Raw genomic sequence first — 19,880 nt, forward strand, 5'->3', positions numbered from 1 at the left:
AGGCGGGCCCTTACTTTTTTTTTCAAAATTATGTAATAATGGAGAAAGAAAAAAAAAATATAAATTTAAGTCTGAGAGTGCCATTTCCGGCCATCTAAATGTGCCATAATAAAACATTTTCGTACAGGAGGGGTAGAAATAGTGTCGAATGAAAGGTCTACCACAGCAGTTTAAGATGCGCAGCGTCAGTCATGAACAGGCTTGTCAAACGGCCCCAGGCCGCATTGAGGAGGAGTTCTGCGGAGGTCGGCTTTACCCACCAGAACCAGAACCATAGCCCGACCATGGTGGGTCTTCATGTGCTATAACCGCGCCTAACTGTGGAAGTCCTTGATCCGATGTCTCTGTTGCACCATTTTTCTCTATTTTTGCACTAAATCATATAACAAAAACGGGTTTGTATAATGTAGACCGATGTGTATTTCTGTAATTAGATTATGTAAATTAAATCCTCACTTCAGCATTTGGGTGTATATCGAGTTTTTTTTAAATTATTATTATTCTTATATTTGTATACTGAATTATTATTGTTATTATTATAAATATTATTATAAATATTATTATTATTATTATTATTATTATTATTATTATTATTATTATTAATAATAATAATTTTAGCCATTCTGCTAACAGAATATCCGGTGGTAATTGACGTAAATTGATTACGTTGACACTTTAGCAGACAAGACTGTAGGACAAATTATGTTAAATTGTATTATTTAGGATATTAATATGGAAAAATACGTAAGTAAATATTAAAAAAAATTATTTTTCTATTCTACATACATTTTAAGTATATGCATTATTATATTTTTTATTATTATTGTTTGATTAACAGAATATTCAATAAAAGATAGGGAGACATCAAAATGGAAATTTTGTTTATTTATTTATCTTTTTTTGTGCAAATAACACCCCTACAACCTTTACATACATTTTACGGTATATGCATTGTTGTTTATTATTGGTTAATTAACAGAATATTGAATAGAAGATAGCAATACATATAAAAATTGATATCTATTGCAACACTTTCAAAATTGGACTTTTACATAAAAGCTCACAATCCCGCGAAATCAAAAATAGAAAAAAAATGTATGTCAGTGAATGATATCACATAATATCAACACTCGGTTACATAAATTATTTATTAAAGTAGCCTATTAAAATCACACATGTGTTAATATCGACAGTGGATTTACGCATGCGTCAACACTTCATATACAGTAAGCACTTTTTAGATGTAAAATTATTTTCACCATGTTAAAAGTTACTATTATCGTTGGAGGTGTACTTCTCAAGCCTATGACGTTCTCTGACGTCATAGAGTGTATTTTATTTCCCCCCAGACTACACTCATGAATCGTTGTGTCTCCGACGATGACTCCATGGTCTCTAGTAGGTGTTCGGTTATTAAATGTCGAATAGTCGATGCAATGGCGTTTGTACGTGATACGGATGATAATCGAAATAAGCTAGTTTCTGACTAACACTTGTCGGTTCATATACGTTAACACTTTCCTCTTTAATGCTGCATTCTCACGAAATTTCTTGGATTTTAATGTTTAAACGCTTTTTAATAGTTTTTGTTTTCAAAATACTGATTTCTGGTATAGCCTGTGTGCAAAATGGCCCATGTGCATGTTAAAGAACGCAGTGCACTCTTCGGAAAGAGTAGGGGATTGTCTCCCGGTGTGCTGCCCAATCACCACCAGAAGGACCCCACTGGAAATAAGTGTTATCCTTGGTGTTCACACCGAATAAATCCAATCCAATCCAATAAATGTAGCGACATTTATAGTGCAACCTTAATTTTTTAACCGAAAAATAACTTTAACAACAATAATACAAATTATATAGGCCACACCTAATAAAAATGATAAAATGATGATGATGAGGATCATAATAATAATAATAATAAAATTATGGTAAATTATAATCATGATATAGATTTAATTATCATTAATATTAATATTGTCAATTTAACAATAATAATATTATGAAATATGATAATAATTATAATTAATGATAAAAAATAATTTACTATTATAATTATTACTATCACTATATAGCAATAACAATAATAATAATAGTAATAATAATAATAATAATTAATAATAATAATAATAATAATAATAAATAATGATATTAATAATAGGGCCTAATAGTTAATAATATTAACGGACTGAGAGGTCCACACGACCAACTTTTGTATGCATTTCAATTAAATATTTATCAAATTCATTATTATGATTATGAAATATATTGTCATGATTATTATAATCATTATAATCTTTATCATTTTCATTAGTGTTATTATTATTATTATTATTATTATTATTATTATTTTCTTGATGGTCATTTCTAATTCATCTGGAAATAAGTCTCTTATAGAAACTTAGAGGGTTATGCCAATATCTCCATTTCCAGATTTTTCGACGTGTTTTATTGTTTTGTTTTGTATATTTATGTTTGTATAAAGTTAAGATATTTAATAAATCAAATCGAATCAAATCAAATCATGGTCTTTTCAAATTCAGCCTAATTCTGTATTGGACTTACGTAACAGAAACTCACATATAAGTAGGTCTACATCGTGCAATTGAGCCTGGATCCTAATTTCTAATCCATATAAATTCAGAAAGTGGTATGCTTACGCCACGTGCCCACTGATTGATGCACCGTTGGTAAAGATATAACACGCTCTCACCGATAGGCCTATAATCTAAATCTACGTATTTCAAGTTCAGTGAGATTCCCAGCGGTTTCCAATAATTAAAAACAGTGTGTAAACGATTTTAACGAGCACTCACGCTACTTACTAATAAGTTTTATTTTAGATTGCAAATGAGCAAGTAATTCACAACACAATTATCTAAATGATTGTTAATGTTGAGGTTTTTAAATCCATTAAACTGGCGATCGGATATCTAAAGTTCATAGTATTTTATTAACAATTATTATCAACACTTTTTAGAACATTGTCAAGCGTCCGTTGAATTGGTAAAACTAATGTTTCAACTCATCTGTTTATTCCTATAACTCAATTTAATCGTGTGTAAAATACAGATTCCAGTAGAAACCCTACTTTGGAACACCCTATTCAGGAACACCCCTATTAAGGGGACACTGTTCCATGAAACGAGGGGCAATATATCTTTTAACACTACAGCCAACCCCTATTAAGTGGCCGGGGACACTTTCTGAGTGTGCAAAATGGTCAAATAATACATCTTAACATCTATTAAGAGGACATTTTTTTTATTGTATCAAAAAAACTACAATACTGTAAAAATAATTAAAATTTATATTTTGACACATTTTAAGCCATAGGCCTAAACTTAATCATAAACCAGATTTTTTATCTCAATATCTGGAATGGACATTGGTATATAGGCCTAGTGCGTGTGTTTCTGTACTTCGTATTATACTGTCTTTTATTTTTTACCATTAACCATGGGGATTTCTTGTTTAGTGTATATACTTCACAGCCTGCACCTTGATTTTAAGTTGTTACTCTATGCTTTCTATCTTGTACATCCAATCGAAAGCTCAAATTAAAAAAAGAATATATTTGGTTATTAACTTTGTACTCGAATTATGAATCAATATCGGGAACATGTACAACTTTTGTTGTTTTAATAACATTTCTGTTATCTCATATCATAATGAATTGTTTTTACATTGCAAATATTGTTATAAATCAGTAATAATACAACTGTAACTCATTCTTAGGCCAATCAAAACTAGATTTAGTTTTGGTAACTAGAGTAGTCAGGGGGGGTCATCCATTCTCAAGAGAGTAAAAACATACTCTTTTTTTCTGAATGCTCCTTGTCTCCGAAAGGGTACATAATAGAACATTGCCAATTGAGATAATCATTTTTGCATTTCTCATAAGGATACCGGTAGACTACATACACTGTTGACTCCTCCCCGTAACATATGGTTTGTACTCTCGTGAAAATGATTTAAAAAAAATGATGTACTATTTGATTTATTATTCAGGATATTCATGCATGTTGTGCCCTACGGATGCCTATTATCAATGATTCCTACGGTATAAAATAAATGATGCATTATATCGCCAATGAAAATGATTTTAAGCAAAGTTAACCAACAAGTTGCGCTTATCCGACAAACCGCGATTGCAAACACACCTTTGGATTACTTCAAAATTTACTGACAAGAATATTAAAGTCTTGCAGCTTTTTTTTCCTTAAAGATTTAACTCTTAAAATTAAGACATTACAAGATTATATCGTCCGCAGTATACCTAGAATCAATTTGCATACGACTACACGTAAACAAGTTCATAAAGTGACCTCATTCGGCAATTGTTATTAATTGACGGTTTGTTTTTAATATTTACCTGTATTAATTTGCCCAGGTGCATAGCTTACATACTTATCAAATAATTGTATACGGTATTAATCGCTTCTTATTGGGGATGAACTTTTTAATAGAATAGCATTTTTATTTCTGTTGCATCTAAAAGCAATTTTGGCTACACAACATCACGCGGCAAATTACATTGTTAATATGAAAAAAACAATATAATAATACATTGAGGCTACATTGAGAAAAAATAGAACATACAATTTTAGATTTGGAATTTGAGTAATGTATCTAGTAAGCTACACTTTACTGAAAATAATGATGTTTTCTTTTTATAAACCGAAAACAAATGTATGTAGACTATTTATAGTGTGACGTTAATCGGTCTGTCACCACGGAGATTGCATTAATGATCGCTCTTGATATCGATATTCAATTTTCAATTTCAAAGTTCAATGAGTATTCAAATGTTTGCAATATCTTTAGAATTTTAGTAATGATTGGAATTATTACAATGATTAATTTAAATTACGATTATTTTTAACTTTATAATATTGTTATAACTTATAAATATCATATATTAAATCATTACATTAACATTATTATTTTTTCCAACTTATTTAAATATAAGACTGTAAAGCTTGGCATACAATCGCTACACGCTATTGTAGACAGCTTTCGGTGATGATGATTGGTCGGTCGAATCTGGGAGCCTTCCCGATTGCGTAGTGGTCTGCTTCGCAGTACAACTGATTGCACTGAAAAACTATATTTCTCCGTCTATTAATTCGCTGCAAATGCTATTATTTTAATGTTTAATTACATATATCATTATTTGTAACATCATTGGTAAAGCCTATAATTTACTGCTGTAGGCCTACATACCATGAAGCTCACTTATTGGAAAACAATAGAATAGATATGAAAAGATTTAAGTAGGTGTTCATTGCCCACACGCTATTTGCATATACTGTCTGTTGAGCTAATGAATGCGTACACATTACTATTTTCTATTTTTTCATAGATCCTTACATTTTTGTGTAATTCATAAAATAAATTCACAGTCGGAAAGGTCGGAAATCAAAGTAAACCGAATTGTATCAATAAGTACCTATTGTAACTATATATAGTGGAAATTATTATCTTTTTTTAATTTAAAGAATGAAAATTTTCAGCTAAACCCCACAGCTTGCGTATTGTTGTAAATGTGTGTATACTTTAAACAAAATGACCGTACGTAAAAAACTTCGGTAGTTATGGGTATTCCTGGTTATTATTAAATAACACGTTCTGATTGGTCAGTGCCTAATTAGAACTTATTTGATCATTTTAAATAAACAATTAAATGTTTAATCTGAGACGAACTATATATTTTATGTTGTTTCAAGTTCAATTGAAGTGTTGACAGTTTCTAGATTTACCACAGATAATTTGGGTAAAGTATTTTTATAACACAGATAGGTCAACATATACAAGAAAAATAGGTCACCAAACGCAATACATTATACATGACAACTTTAACCTAGTTGAGAGTTATCAACTATTCATTAGTTAATCCAGTACAACGGATTTAGGTCGCATTTACGTAAGAGTCTCGACCGATTCATTCGGTTAAAGGCCCACGTTCTCAACTTAATTATTTTTTTCTTTAAATATAATTCTCGGACACTCAAACATTATGACAACTAAAATCCCTCAAAATTAAAATACAAAACTTTGAATGACTGATATTAAACAAACAACAATTTTTCATTTTCCATTAAGCCACAATTAAAAAACAAATATAATCAGTTTTTAATTAACTTCAGACATTTCCCTATAGGCCTATGTAAATCCTTAAATTTTCTGTTAAAAAAGAGCAAAATACGGGAACTACAGGAATTGTATATTTTTCCAAATGTGCGTTAACTGACAGGGTCGTTTCTCTCTTTTCAGTTGGAAAATGATAGCCGGTATTGAAATACAATTCATGTTTTCTAGGTTCATGTCAAACAACATGTATTGTGCTACCTAAAGACGGTGACATTTTTTTAAATCAGTCGCTAGTAATTTTCAATATTTACTAGGCCTCGGCCTAATTCTAGGGTTCATTGCTTACCATTACTCACTACATGTATTTTGGTTGGTAAAATGGTAACCACAGGGTTAGAATCCATAGTTCAGTTATTAAATTAGTAATCAAACTTGAAAATGGTATTTTAGATTTAGAGCATCATACAAGTGTTTTAGGCTCCTTCTTGGTAAAAATATATAACATTTTTTTTTAAAACCGACCTTAAATTTTCGAGATTTTGAGTTTGTCGGACTTGTGCAACAAAAAGGTTATGTTTAGCCTTAATTCAGCGTATTAATATTATAGTTAAATAGCAGATTATCTTTAATAATAACAGTACTTATGCTACAGTAGAACCCCTATTATTATTATTATTATTATTATTATTATTATTATTATTATTATTATTATTATTATTATTATTATTATTAATTATTATTAATTATTATTATTATTATTATTATTATTATTATTATTATTATTATTATTATTACGTAGTCTTAAAAAAAGCTCGCCCTTGACTAACATCAGTAGAAAGATGATCAAAGTTCCTTAATAAGTTGCTCAAAATACGTCAAAATGTATCAATATATAAAGTTTAGTGAATTTTTCTTATTTTCAGACTGTTGTATACAATATAAAAAAAATAAGTGTCCCCTTAATAGGAGTTATTTGACCATTTGGCACACTTAGAAAGTGTCCCCTTCCCCTTCTTAGGGGTGTCCCTTAATGAAGTTGGCCGCAGTGTTAAAAGATATATCGCCCCTTGTTTCACGGAAAAGTGTCCCCTTAATAGGGGTGTTCCCTAAATAGGGGTGTCCCAAAGGAGGGGTTCTACTTTTACTGACTTATAATAGGTTAACACAATTGGTAGGGCCTTTACCTTAAGAAAATACAACGGTACTGTTTTTTTTTCTTACCGCACTTTTTTAAACTAGACCTATATGCAGTCCGTGTTTGCATGCTTGCGTAATTATTATCACGTTGTTCTATGCAATATTGGTTTCCAATAAGATTTATATATTGAAAATAACATAATGAAAGATAGTACCAATGTTGATGGCGATACCAATAATAACATTGACTGGTAACTTATAATAATAATAATAATAATAATAATAATAATAATAATAATAATAATAATAATAATAACAATAATAATAATAATAATAATAATAGCACTAATGAAAATGATAATGATAATAAAGATGATGATAATGATTATAATAATCATGGCAATACATTTGATAATCATAATAATGATTTTGATAAATATTTAATTGAAATGCATACAATAGTAGGTCGTCTGGACCTCTCTGCCCGTTAATTATGATGGACAGGTGCAGTGGGTGTACCTGAACGTCTTCCTGGTTCGGATCGAATCCTATAATATGAAAACCACTGAATCACCTGTCTACTACTACTTAATGCATTGAGTTAGTATTAATCCGCGTTGGTGTTAAATGTCAAAACTAACTCCTCCAGGATAAAACTGATCCCACAAAATCTACAATTGCATCCACAACTCCATTCCGAGCCACTATCAAAACTAGCTAGATTAGAAGAATTCCATCGTTCTAATCCAGCTTGGCAATTTGATAGATATTAATAACATTTTGATCATTGAGAATATATGAAATACTGGATTATTTTACATTTAATACTGCCAAGAATGGGAGCAGAAAATATGAGATATCACTGACTCCTAACAACTTCGACGTCAGCCGTTTGGATTTTTAATTTTCCGTAGATTTGATCATCAAATCTATTGAAATTTAGTGAGGAATTTATTGCCCTGCAATAAAAATGGAACACTCCACACATTTCGTAAGTAATTATATAACCATTGCATCAACGCCGTAACTACTTTTGAAAATGTTCTCTAAAAAGCGTCAGTTTGTCAGCGAATTTAATAGTGTTGCAGGCGTTCAGAGAGGAGAGGAGGTTCGGAGTTCTCTACGAAGCTGGGCCCCGGGCATCATATCGATGTATAACTTCTCGATTACGCATTCACTGCAAAGATTTCAAAGTAGGCCTACATCTTGTTTTTGAAATTTTGTGTTGCTGTTGGTTGATGTGTTATTGTTGAAATTTGGATATTAGAAAATATGTGGTAGAATTACTACTGTATATGAAAACGATCTGATATTCGATTGCTCAATTAACCAAGGCTAAAATTTTACAGTACCTATATTTCAAGAACTTGCAATAAACTCTGTGCCACGAGAATGAGTAATCTGGAGTTCTTTCTACTGACGGTTGTCTTGCCTCTGTCAATGCAAGGTAAGATATTATACTTCCTTAATGCAAGTGAATTTGTATAGAAACTGGAATTGTAACAATAGTATTTGGTTGCATGTTCAAACAAATCGTTGTATTATAAAATATATGTATTATTTCTAGGGTTAGTAATCTGAACGAGTAAAACGCTAAACATTCACCACGTTGAATCTGCAATTTACTGAAATTCTGACTAAATCCAGAATCTTCCCATTTCGTTTGCAAATAAAAGAAATGGATGTATTAATTATATTTCATTCATTCATTAATTGTCTATAAGAAATACGCAAACACAAATAATATATAGTACTTATCAATTATTCTATGCACAAGCCTATGAAAAACATATTTCAATTACATTATGTAAAATTAGCTCTGAAATTTGCAAAACGTAAAATTTAAAAACATATAGCTATTTATAAACGATAATAACTCTGATAGTAGTTTTAAATCTATAGTCTTAAAGGTGTCATACGGCGATGAAGAAGTTGGCCTCTGCATCGGGCAAAATGGCGGCGTCCACTCTTGTGCAAACCAGTGTGGAAAAAGGCAAGACAATTCCCACCAGTGCAACTGTGACGACATGTGCGTAAGATATGGTGACTGTTGCTTAGACTTTCATCTCAGATGCAATAATGACTACCAACACGGGAACGACTCTCTTCCAGTACTTCTAAGCCAAGAGCTGGAGACAATTTCTAACGAGCTAAATGTTAGACCCTTGTACAGTTGTGAGTCTAATCCAGATGCCTGGAATATGCCAGAGTTTCCTGGTCTTCTAATGATATCCAGCTGCCATCCCTGGTGGAAGGGAACCCGTCTGGAAAAGCAATGTGCTTTTGGTTTAAACACCTCTCATCCAGTTGTGTACGTCACAGCTAAGAAAACCTTCTTCCGAAACGAACACTGTGCTCTTTGTAATGATGCATCAATACTGGAGTCGCAGTCTGACTTCTCTTTGTTTGACTTTAATATGGAGAACCAGCTTGTTGATCAAATCAAGTACACAATCAACCATGCAGAACCACGTGACGTACGTGGTCTGCCATTTATCCGGTCTTGTGATTTGGATATAGTCGACGATTGTCCTGTGCAGACGCGTGATGATTTGCGATATTCATGCAAAGGTTATTCAGCCGTCTTTAATATTAACGGCATAATATATAAAAATCCCCACTGTGCCATGTGCAACTGGGTTTACCCTTTTTGGAATATGACATGCCCGCTGAATGAGTCGTACGACCCCTGGGAGAAGCCTATGATGGAAGCAACTAGGCCTTTGAGTGAGCTATTTGCGTTTTCCGGCAGTGCAGTCGCTTTCTATCCACAACCAGTAACGGTGTGTTCAAATGGCACATTCTATGATCAAATACTCGACAAATGCGTCCGATGTGAGAACGGAACTATGTTGAAAATCACAAAAGAAATGATGCAAGAAAATGGGACGTTTATCACACTTCCTGCAGGCAATGACGGAGCCGATTCAACTGAAGTCTTTATAAATTTAAATAACTATTTAAGTGAAAGTTTCTACTCGTCATTGTCTGATTCATCTGGACAAGAAACATCCAGCGACTCAATGCCAACAAACGCATTGCCAAGTTCATACGGAAATGAAAAGTTTATTTGTCTCCAAAGTTGTGAGGTTGAACCAACAGAAGAAATAAAGTCAAATAGAACCACTCATAATATAGATAAAAGGACGACGGAGCATGAAAATGTCAGCCACGTCACGTGTAAAATTTTGAAACCATCTGGTCAGAAGCCACCAGTTTCCTCGACTTCTGATGTTTTATTATCGTACATTAGCAACATACTATTGTCAATCTCTCTCGTCTGTCTACTTCTTTCTTTCATAAACTCTTGCATATTACCATCGTTGCGGAACCTACCTGGGATCTGCAGAATGTGTTTGATAACTGCTTTATTTTGTGCTCAATTTATGTTCATAGTATTTGTCGACAAAACAAACTCGCCAACACTGTGCGCGGTGATTGCTGCCGTCATGCACTATTTCTGGCTGTCAATCTTCACTTGGACCAACGTCTTAGCCTTTGATCTAGCACGCGTGTTCGTCTTTGACACGAATCGAGTCCACCAATCTAGAAGCATTAAACTGCTAGTAATCTATATGCTATATGGGTGGGGGCTACCTCTTCTGATAGTGCTGCCATGTGTTGGTCTCCATGTTACGTCTCCAAGACATTTTAGATACGGAGGTAGCGTGTTGTGTTGGATACAAGATAAACGGCAGTTATTCTACTCATTTGCTCTGCCACTCGCAGTTTGTCTGATCTTGAATTTTGGACAGTTTATGTTTACTTCTTACAAGATCATGCAAGCAAGGAAAATATCGAACTTCGCACTGGGAGTCAAGATGAAGAAATCAAGGAAATTCGATGACGTTCTACTATATATAAAGGTATGTAATGTATAATTCCTTATGGTAGGATCGTTTAAGTTCTTTATGAAATACACTCGGTCCATTAAATATACTATTCACAATTTTGATTTTTTTTCAAGGATCCGAATTTCACAGAGAGATCAGTCACATTGGCTAGAACTGAAAAGTTTAAATTAATTCATTAATTATTATTGTCTGACCGATTTGTTGTTTTCTTTGTTCAGATATCGTGTCTGATGGGGTTCACATGGGGATTTGCTTTCGTCGCCTCGTACGCGAATGTGGCAGCTCTGTGGTACATATTCATTCTCCTGAATGGTTTGCAGGGGTTCTTCATTTTCATTGCATTCACTTGCAACCGTCACGTGCTGAAGCTCTGGCGAGAGAGGTTGCAGATGGACAAGGAAAGTCAAACGCAGACGACACGATGTACACGATTCTCCACGCAAAAAATCACGAGCAGGACGGCGTCAATTACTCGAGCGGATATGAATGCTTCTGAATTCAAGTCAGATATTTCACCGTAGAGCAAGAATTCAGCGCTTTCTTATTAACATGAAGACGCCACAAAACTTCATAGGCTTTTGTAGCAGGCGATGTATCATGTGGTCACGACGTGCTAGAGTCTTGACCGGTAGTGCCTAATTTTCTTGTACGCCCTTAAACCTACCTTGTATTTCTTAGCAGTTTATTAGTCAATGTATTTTGAAACTCTAATACTCTATCTCAGACGTTGAAATCCTCTTTGACGAGTTAAAGACAAACTGTAAAAATACAATTATTTCATAGTCTAATATCTATTGGAAATACTTTCAATGTAAAAACGCCCCATAAGTTGTATATAATGTACATGCATATGGCTATATTTAAGTTGTAAATATATCTGGCTGTAAATGCCTATAGATAAATATGATTTATTTATTTACCAGTGTTTAGGTTGATAGAGTAATGATAAGAGGCAAACGTCTAATTCGTCTTCATGTAAAAGCCTTCGTTCCATGGGCTTTGAACTAATGGGTCTTTTACCGCTAAGCCCCGCCCCTTAGATATTGTTGCCAAGTCTTAAAAAACGACACCGTAAACACCATGGAGGAATTAGTTTATTAGGAAAGTGCTATGTAAAAGTTGGCTTATTATAGCAGGGGTGTATCCAGGAATTTTTTCTGGCTGGGTCGTGATCATAATTTTTTTTTTACCTTTTCACAATGAAATAAACAGCAAGATGTGATTAAAATGTCCATACAATTTGCTTGAAGCGGATGGCAGGCTCAGTTTCAGAATTTCTGGAATTGAGATTATGTTATGAATTTTACCTGTGTTTCTTTACTTTGTTTAAGCATCTACGTAAAACGGATTCACCTGTCTTTTCTAGATAAGGCAATCTAACCCAGATCTTAATCAAGCTATCATCAGTAGGCCTATGTATACATTTAGGTTCATTTAATTTATTGAGTACATGGTTAACAACTTTTACGTCACGCAATTGGCAAGGTCTTTAGACTCATTGCTGATACCTCATCAATGCTTTTTCATTTATGTCATTGCCAAAAGGCCCTATAAAAATGTCTTTGAAAAAAATGTGAACATTTGTACATTTGGAGGGGGGGGGATGGAGGGGCCGTACGACCTTCCCGACCGCTCCTTGCATACACCATGTATAGTTACATTATTCAAATTAGGAGAATTGGTATTCTATATTGAAACATCCTCACTAAAACTATTACTAATGTCTTTGCCTTTTCTCTTACCTTTCCGGCAGCACAATTTTAGTAGTAACTTCCATACAAAACTAGAAATTGATCTATCTCTGATTTATTGAAAGCTGTTTACATATATGTGTTTCTTTAAAATTGGAAATTTATTTTTCATTACAATTTTCATTTCTTTTCTTTTATGGTGAGGTTATACCGTTATGGGTCAATTTATTAAAAAATAATCAATTGTTAATTTTGTCCTCTGTAATTTAATTTCATTGTTTGGGTTGGGCTGTTATTTTTAAAATAAAAGTGATGTCCTCGTATATTCAACCTTTTTATTTTACACTATGTATATATATTTTTTTTACCAGTAATTTGCAATCGCTGTTGATGGAATAATAGATAATAAAATAAAATAGGCCTAAGTGAAAAAAGTACAATAAAATAATAATAATAATAATAATAATAATAATAATAATAATAATAATCATAATAATAGCGTCTGTTTTTCTTAGATAAGTAAATGACCAATACATTCTATGAGGTACGGTATAAGTGTTGGCGAAACAATTTCTGTACTATATTGTAATTTGCAAGTAATTACGTCATAAAAGTAAATTATGAATTACGTATGCAAGGAAAGCTTTCATAAATGTAGAAACCCTACGAATTTACGTCATAACTGACTGTCATTGGATTCTTATGATTGCTTGATGCATACTTATTTTAACACACGCACAAAATTGAGACAAAAAATTATTTTACGCGTGAAGATGTAAAACTAATATTGGGCATATGCGCGTGAATCATTAATTTTGTACTCAAATGAATTGGTAAATATTATAATAAAATTTATTATGATATGGTCTCACCAAATGAGTGATTGTAAGTGAATGGTAATAAAATGCATATACTTCAATGTTTTTGACGTATCAATTTGAGAAAATCATTATCGTTATCGTTATCATCATCATCGTCATCAGCATCGTCGTCGTCATCATCATTGTTACATCCTCCTCCTCCTCATCATAACCATCATCATCACCACCTTCACCATCACCAATCATCGTTAACACCGTCATCATCGCAACAATCATCCAAGGGAGGATTTAGTGTGGGGGGATTTTGGAAAGTTAAAAAAAAAAAAAAAGGAAGAAAAAGAAAAAAAAAATGATCGCTTAAAACGCCCCAAGAGGTTATTTTTGGGCATCTAGAAAAACAAAAAAAATAGCCCGGACCCCCTATGGCGGTGTTATCTCGATCGACCCCACTTTCGGTCCTTCTTTCTCCCCCACCCCCCGCTTTCGGACATCTCTGGATCCGCCCCTATCATAGTTATCATAATTATTATTATTATCATCATCATCATCATCATATCAATATAATAGTATTGCTATTATAAAAAATAATCACATAGAACACAGCAAGTATACAAGTTCCAAATTCAATAAGGGTCAAGTAAACGTAATATGGTGAAAATGTAATGTTTGCTTTAAACCCGGCCACACAATGCGTCGTACGACGGTCATTCGACCGTCGGCCGACAAATCTAATTCGGTTCTATGCGAACGACTGACGACGTGACGCCGTCTGCTGATCCTCAACGGCAGACTAGGGGGGATTAAAATGATTCAAGCGGGCGCCTCCTTGCGCTGCGTACTCCGAGGAATCGTGTTAAGCCAGGCACTCAAGGCGTCGTACGAACGTCGCACGACGATTCCAACTCTGCTCCCTGTGAACACTAGACGACGCGACGCCGTCTGCTGATTGTCGGTGGCATCCATGGACGGATCGTCATTAAAAACAATCCGTTCTTCATAGATTCGCGTCGGCTGACGACCGTCGAGCGCAGTAGCCTAAGTGCCCGGCTTTAGACGACAACCGTCAGTGGCACAGCACCGTGTGTGCCCGACGAAATAATATATTTGCAGGGTGGCCTACCGTACTTGTTATTGGCAGGCCTAATTGTTTTTGACAGAATAAACAAAAAGAAGATATTACGAAACGCTGTATTCGTTATCTAATCGTTTCCACTAGCTTACGATTTCCACTACCCATATACGTCAATGTATTCAACACACACACACACACTCATCTGACAATATGTAATTTGTTAAAATGTGTCGTTATAATAATTTTTTGTGATATATTTTACCAAAAACATGACGCAAATTTACTTTTAGAAAACAGTCTGCAGACAACAGAAGTTTCAACTTTACCCTGTTCAACAGAAGTTCGGTTTACACTCGATTAAACTTCAAATTCGGCTTGTCGTCAAGGCAAATTTGTATTATTACTTAGGCCTATAAACAACGTCATTTAATGTCAATTTACGTAATCCCATAGCATATGGACTGAATTCATCTGTAAATTGAGTTAAATAATACAATACGTAATATCAAGTCTATTGGATTGTAAACAAATCATAATCACGAACCACGTACACGTCATTGAAATGTAGATAGTATGATATATATTGCAAACAATACGGTTTTACATTAATCAATATGTTTATGGCAATGTATATTTTTAGCTGGCTCATGTTTAATTAATCCTTCAATGTCTGTTTAAATTGTAATACAGTACGGTATATGTCATAACCGATCATACTAACGTGGTCTCTATGCGTTCCATATCTATGGAACATATTCAAGTACTGATCAGCTCCAGGGGTGGAGTGGATTCCATAGTCTTCATTGGTAATGAAGCGGAGGGCAACTATCTGAGGTAGGCCTAGTGTAACATTGATATTATAAACAATTTGTCAGATAAAAATATACAATGACCATACGTATTTTTTAATTTTCCGTCCTGACATGTGCATATTTTCGTTAAAAATATTTAAATAGAATGCATTCTCCATACTCTTGGGTAACAGAAAATAGATGAGAAGAAATCGAAGTTGACCACATCTGTGCGAGGTTTAGTGTTAAAAATTAGGCCACGGTAATTATACGGCAACGTGAATCTATTAGGCATATTGCTATAATCTGGTCTAGTACTGTTAAAGTAAAATACTTTTATCATATTGGTAATAAAACTGTTAAAATTGCGTTTATTTATTGTTGTTCAGGACATCTTCTTGTATACTTTGTAATAATACACAATCCTTTTTTATGACTTTTGCGTATACACCACGTACTGCAGATTATGAAAAGAACGGTTGTTTGGTTCAGAAACATTCTCCAGCAATGTAGACATTAAGCTGTCTAGACTAGAACTGCTGTATGCCCATTGTCATGATGTGCCTATATATATGGTCATAATTGATGTCATCATTACCATATTTGGGTATGTCACATGTTTTTGTCAAATAAAATTTGAGTCTCGACATGCTTTACGGCTATACAGACTTCAGAATAATTCTTAAAAACATATGAGCTAAATGCGAATTAACACATCCACGCATGCTTTATCTATCTGTTATAGTTACCATTTAAAATAACAATTTCGATTTAGCACCGGGACCTGTTATTATAAATATAAATACAGTATTCTATTGTATTGCACATTATCATTATTGACAGTTTATCTGTTCTATAAAAAAAATATAATTATAGTGTCTTAAATTTACTTATTCGAGCTAAATGCGAATTAACACATCCACACATGCTTCATCTATCTGTTATAGTTACCATTTAAAATAACATTTTAAATTTAGCACCGGGCCCTATTATTATAAATATAAATACAGTACTGTATTGCACATTATGATTATTGACAGTTTATCTGTCCTATAAAAATATATAGTGTCTTAAATTTACTTATTATTCAATTTATTTAAATAAATTATTCAGAAAACCTAGCAAACGGAGAAGCATACATCTGGTTCTGGTACAATCTGGTTCTGGTACTTGTATGGGTATTTATAATGTTTCCCTGGTCATTGGGTCCACATACTGCTGGTAATCAGCGCAGGAGCAGGCAACCCCACCTGGTACCCATTTATACTCCTGGGTAGAGAGAAGCAATGCAGATGAAGTGCCATGCTCAAGGACACAAGCGAAATGCAAAGTTGGATACATGTTTTCATGTCGATATACGGGATTTTAGGGCCACACACACACCATGATTAAACACCTATAAGCTATTATATAGGCCTAGTTGAATTTATTTCTGTAATATTATTCTGTAGAGTTAAATATTTTAATTCCATCTGTATATTTATGATAATTTATAATTAATTTCATGGGTGGAAAACAAATAAACAAAAGAAACACATCGATGCAACTCCGGAATTGTAAAATGCGATAAACCGTTTTATTACAAAAATGTGTTGGATCTCATTATGTCATTCGTTAATCAAAACTCGGAAGGCCGCCTATATACAAAAGCCAGCACACATCCTTATCTCATTGATTCTTCATTTTGTTTTTATTTACAGAAAAATAGTTTGCAAATACTATGTTACTGCCACTTAGCCTAAATTCAATGCCTATTTTATAATGTATTAAACTCGTACAAAAAGTATAAAAATAGTTTATAAATACACACTCATTACGTTTCGAAGTTTGGTAGGCCTATGGAAAACACTTCTTTAAAAAAATCTTTCGATCGACCACGGAAAGTAGAGTTTAATGAGCTAAGAACTGGATTTTGAAAACCGCATCAAGTGATGCTTAAGAAAGAAGTTAGAAGGAAAATGAGATTGGTAGAACTAATGCTGACTGACATAATTGCATAATTAATCATCTTCTTTTCAATAACACAACACCCGTGCCCCAATAAGGATTAGTCGTATTTGTTTAAATCGTCAATTACACGTCGTTAATTGTCCTATAGGTCGTGTGTGGTTTGACTAGTACATCTGCAAGCTTGTTAATTAGTTTTCTACGGAAAATACGAATTTTATATTAGATATAGATATAGAAATAGATATTTAAAACAATAGAGAGAATGGATAATTTCTGAAAAATTCAACTTTACGAGACTTTAGGGGGAGTGGTTATACGTATGGAATGCATATGGTAATGGAATGAAGATTTCAATAATATTTACTACGTCAATAAAGGGAAAAATAGACAGCAACAGAAGGATTGGTTATACGGTACGGCAACAGGATGCAATTTATACGACAGTAAATGGAGTGGATACTTCTCTAAATGGAATGGATAAAGATGCTTCCATAGAAGGAATAGGTAAGTAAAGGGAATAGGTATTTAAGTGGAGGGGATGGATACTTCATCAAATAGTGGGAATAATTACTTCAGTAGGGGAATGGATGCACGAATAAAGAGAAATGGATACAAGATAAATAATGAGAAATATTACATTTTTTGGATAAACAATAGCAAATTTATGATTATGTTATAGTTTTTACGCGTAATTAAAAAAAATATAAAATAATTTATTATACAATAACACAATGATAATAACAATCATTGAAAATATCTTTGGACCCAGTAGACCTTTGAATTGTTGTTGGTTTATTTTCTGACATGTAACACACATAATATCATATTTATGACTACAGCATCTTATATGGTATGTGGTAGTGTTAAGTGAAGAAGGAAGGGATGGTAACTGATGAATAAGTCACCTTCAGTATTAATAAAGTGACGTCAACACCTGTCACGATCGAAGAGTATAAAAGTACTACAACTAGTATTTTAGAATGCTAATAGTGAATTAACTACACTTCGTGAAAGTAAAATGTTCTATTTGTATCATTGAATATAACCCAATAAAATAATAATACTTAACAACAATAACATTATTACTTAAAATATCACAGCAATATCATAACAAATATTAATAGTCATTCGATACTATCTATAAAATTTGATTTCATATTTATGAGATGATGGTAACAACAACTATTTATAAATATTCGTGTTTGTATATTATACACTTTCATTTTGTTTAGTTTAAGTCGTTAACGTTTCGTTTATCGTCGGACTCAAGTCCGATTTTAGTCGGCTAGCTAGTACATTTGTCGTTATGGACGCCCTCTACTTTCGATTTCGAGTTGTCACTTTATAAGTTCTATGCATAAAAGAAAGTTGGTTACAGACCAGTAAGCATCCGAAATTATCAGCCCAACTCTGAAAAGAGTTCCCTTCCTCGAAACTGGTGATGTAAACCATGTCATGCGCAGTAGGTGTCCTCGTCATGTTATACAATGCTGCAGTCAAATTTTAGCTACAAATCAAGGAGGTTTTTTCACTTCTGGTTTTGTTCTTTTCTTAAAACTGAGTTGATTCTTCCTCTTCGATGATAATCGCACCCAGATTTATCTGCACACTCAAGTCCGATTTTAGTCGGCTAGTACGTTTGTCGTTAGGGGCGTCTTCTGTATCGCTTTCGAAGACCTCGTCTCTAAATTCTGGCCTCTTTGGTGGATTGTTTTTTCGGACATATTCAGAGAGATAGGCAATTGTGGCTCTGTACCCTTGCTGTAAAACACAAATAACATCAATTTTAATATTTACCACAGTACTCTTGTAGTGTTTTATACAATAGTATATCCACGTCATAATTCTACATGGTCACGTCATAGTTATTAGGTATAGGCCCTACACGTCTTGTTTTAAGTAAATTCTCATATTAAATGAACTTGTAAATTAAAATAGTGATAATGAGAAATATCAAAATGTAATTCTGATAAAGATCATTATATACTTTAGCTTAGTAGCTTTGCCAATATAATAATTTAATTATATTAATAAAGGAATGGTATTAATGATAATGTTAACAATTACAGCAACAAAAGCGACAGCAACGACGACAAAAACAACAACGACAGCAACAACAAAAATCATTAAATAGTTAATAAAAAATACCGGTAACTCACTTCAAATAAGAAATCTCGGTCAGGTGTCTCGATCGAGAAATCAGTTCCTCGTATGTAATGCGAATCTACGCCGATCGTTCGGTCATAGTCGTCTTCCTGGGAAGAGAAACATGTTAAAAAGTGATAAATTTGGAGTCAACTTTTTAAGTAAAACGAACTCTTCAACGTAGAGTATAGATATTTGTTTCTAGACTTGTCTAACGGCCTAGATAAGACATAGGCCTAATTTAAAAGATAGGCTCACAGTGGGAGCATGCATACTGCTTAAAATAGTTTCTTCTGGGGGGTACTTTTTATGTGCATGGAGGAATTAAA

At 33.2% G+C, this 19,880-nt stretch overlaps 2 protein-coding genes across 4 annotated transcripts in view; one reads left to right on the top strand and one right to left on the bottom strand.

The window, feature by feature from the left end:
* The first annotated feature begins 8,282 nt into the window (after positions 1-8,282).
* LOC117101348 lies at positions 8,283-13,692 on the top strand. Of its 2 annotated transcripts, XM_033241423.1 has the most exons (4): positions 8,283-8,420; positions 8,577-8,674; positions 9,130-11,093; positions 11,300-13,692. In XM_033241423.1, the coding sequence occupies exons 2-4, from the start codon at positions 8,620-8,622 to the stop codon at positions 11,600-11,602; spliced, it is 2,322 nt and encodes a 773-aa protein (XP_033097314.1). In that variant the 5' UTR covers positions 8,283-8,420; positions 8,577-8,619; the 3' UTR covers positions 11,603-13,692. The 2 variants fall into 2 exon arrangements, with proteins under 2 accessions (XP_033097314.1, XP_033097246.1); XM_033241355.1 differs by having other exon boundaries at positions 8,283-8,674.
* Positions 13,693-17,010: 3,318 nt separating this feature from the next.
* LOC117101509 overlaps positions 17,011-19,880 on the bottom strand; it is a 33,042-nt gene continuing 30,172 nt past the window's right edge. For both annotated transcript variants that reach the window (XM_033241590.1, XM_033241516.1), the window contains exons 11-12: positions 19,566-19,661; positions 17,011-19,167 (exon numbers count right to left, since the gene is read on the bottom strand). In XM_033241590.1, coding sequence (XP_033097481.1) covers positions 18,958-19,167; positions 19,566-19,661 — 306 coding nt within the window. In that variant the 3' untranslated portion in view covers positions 17,011-18,957. The remainder of the gene's footprint in view (positions 19,168-19,565; positions 19,662-19,880) is intronic.

Source organism: Anneissia japonica, unplaced genomic scaffold (assembly GCF_011630105.1).
Source record: "Anneissia japonica isolate Jap-2015-1 unplaced genomic scaffold, ASM1163010v1 scaffold483_len1788099_cov177, whole genome shotgun sequence".
In the NCBI taxonomy this organism is placed as follows: domain Eukaryota; kingdom Metazoa; phylum Echinodermata; class Crinoidea; order Comatulida; family Comatulidae; genus Anneissia; species Anneissia japonica.

Bases quoted from the DNA above. Each gene is read 5' to 3' on its own strand.
- LOC117101348 (XM_033241355.1), top strand. From the start codon at position 8,620: ATGAGTAATCTGGAGTTCTTTCTACTGACGGTTGTCTTGCCTCTGTCA. The intron at 8,675-9,129 runs GTAAGATATTAT...TTAAATCTATAG, and splicing joins CTTGCCTCTGTCAATGCAAG to TCTTAAAGGTGTCATACGGC. The intron at 11,094-11,299 runs GTATGTAATGTA...TTCTTTGTTCAG, and splicing joins ACGTTCTACTATATATAAAG to ATATCGTGTCTGATGGGGTT.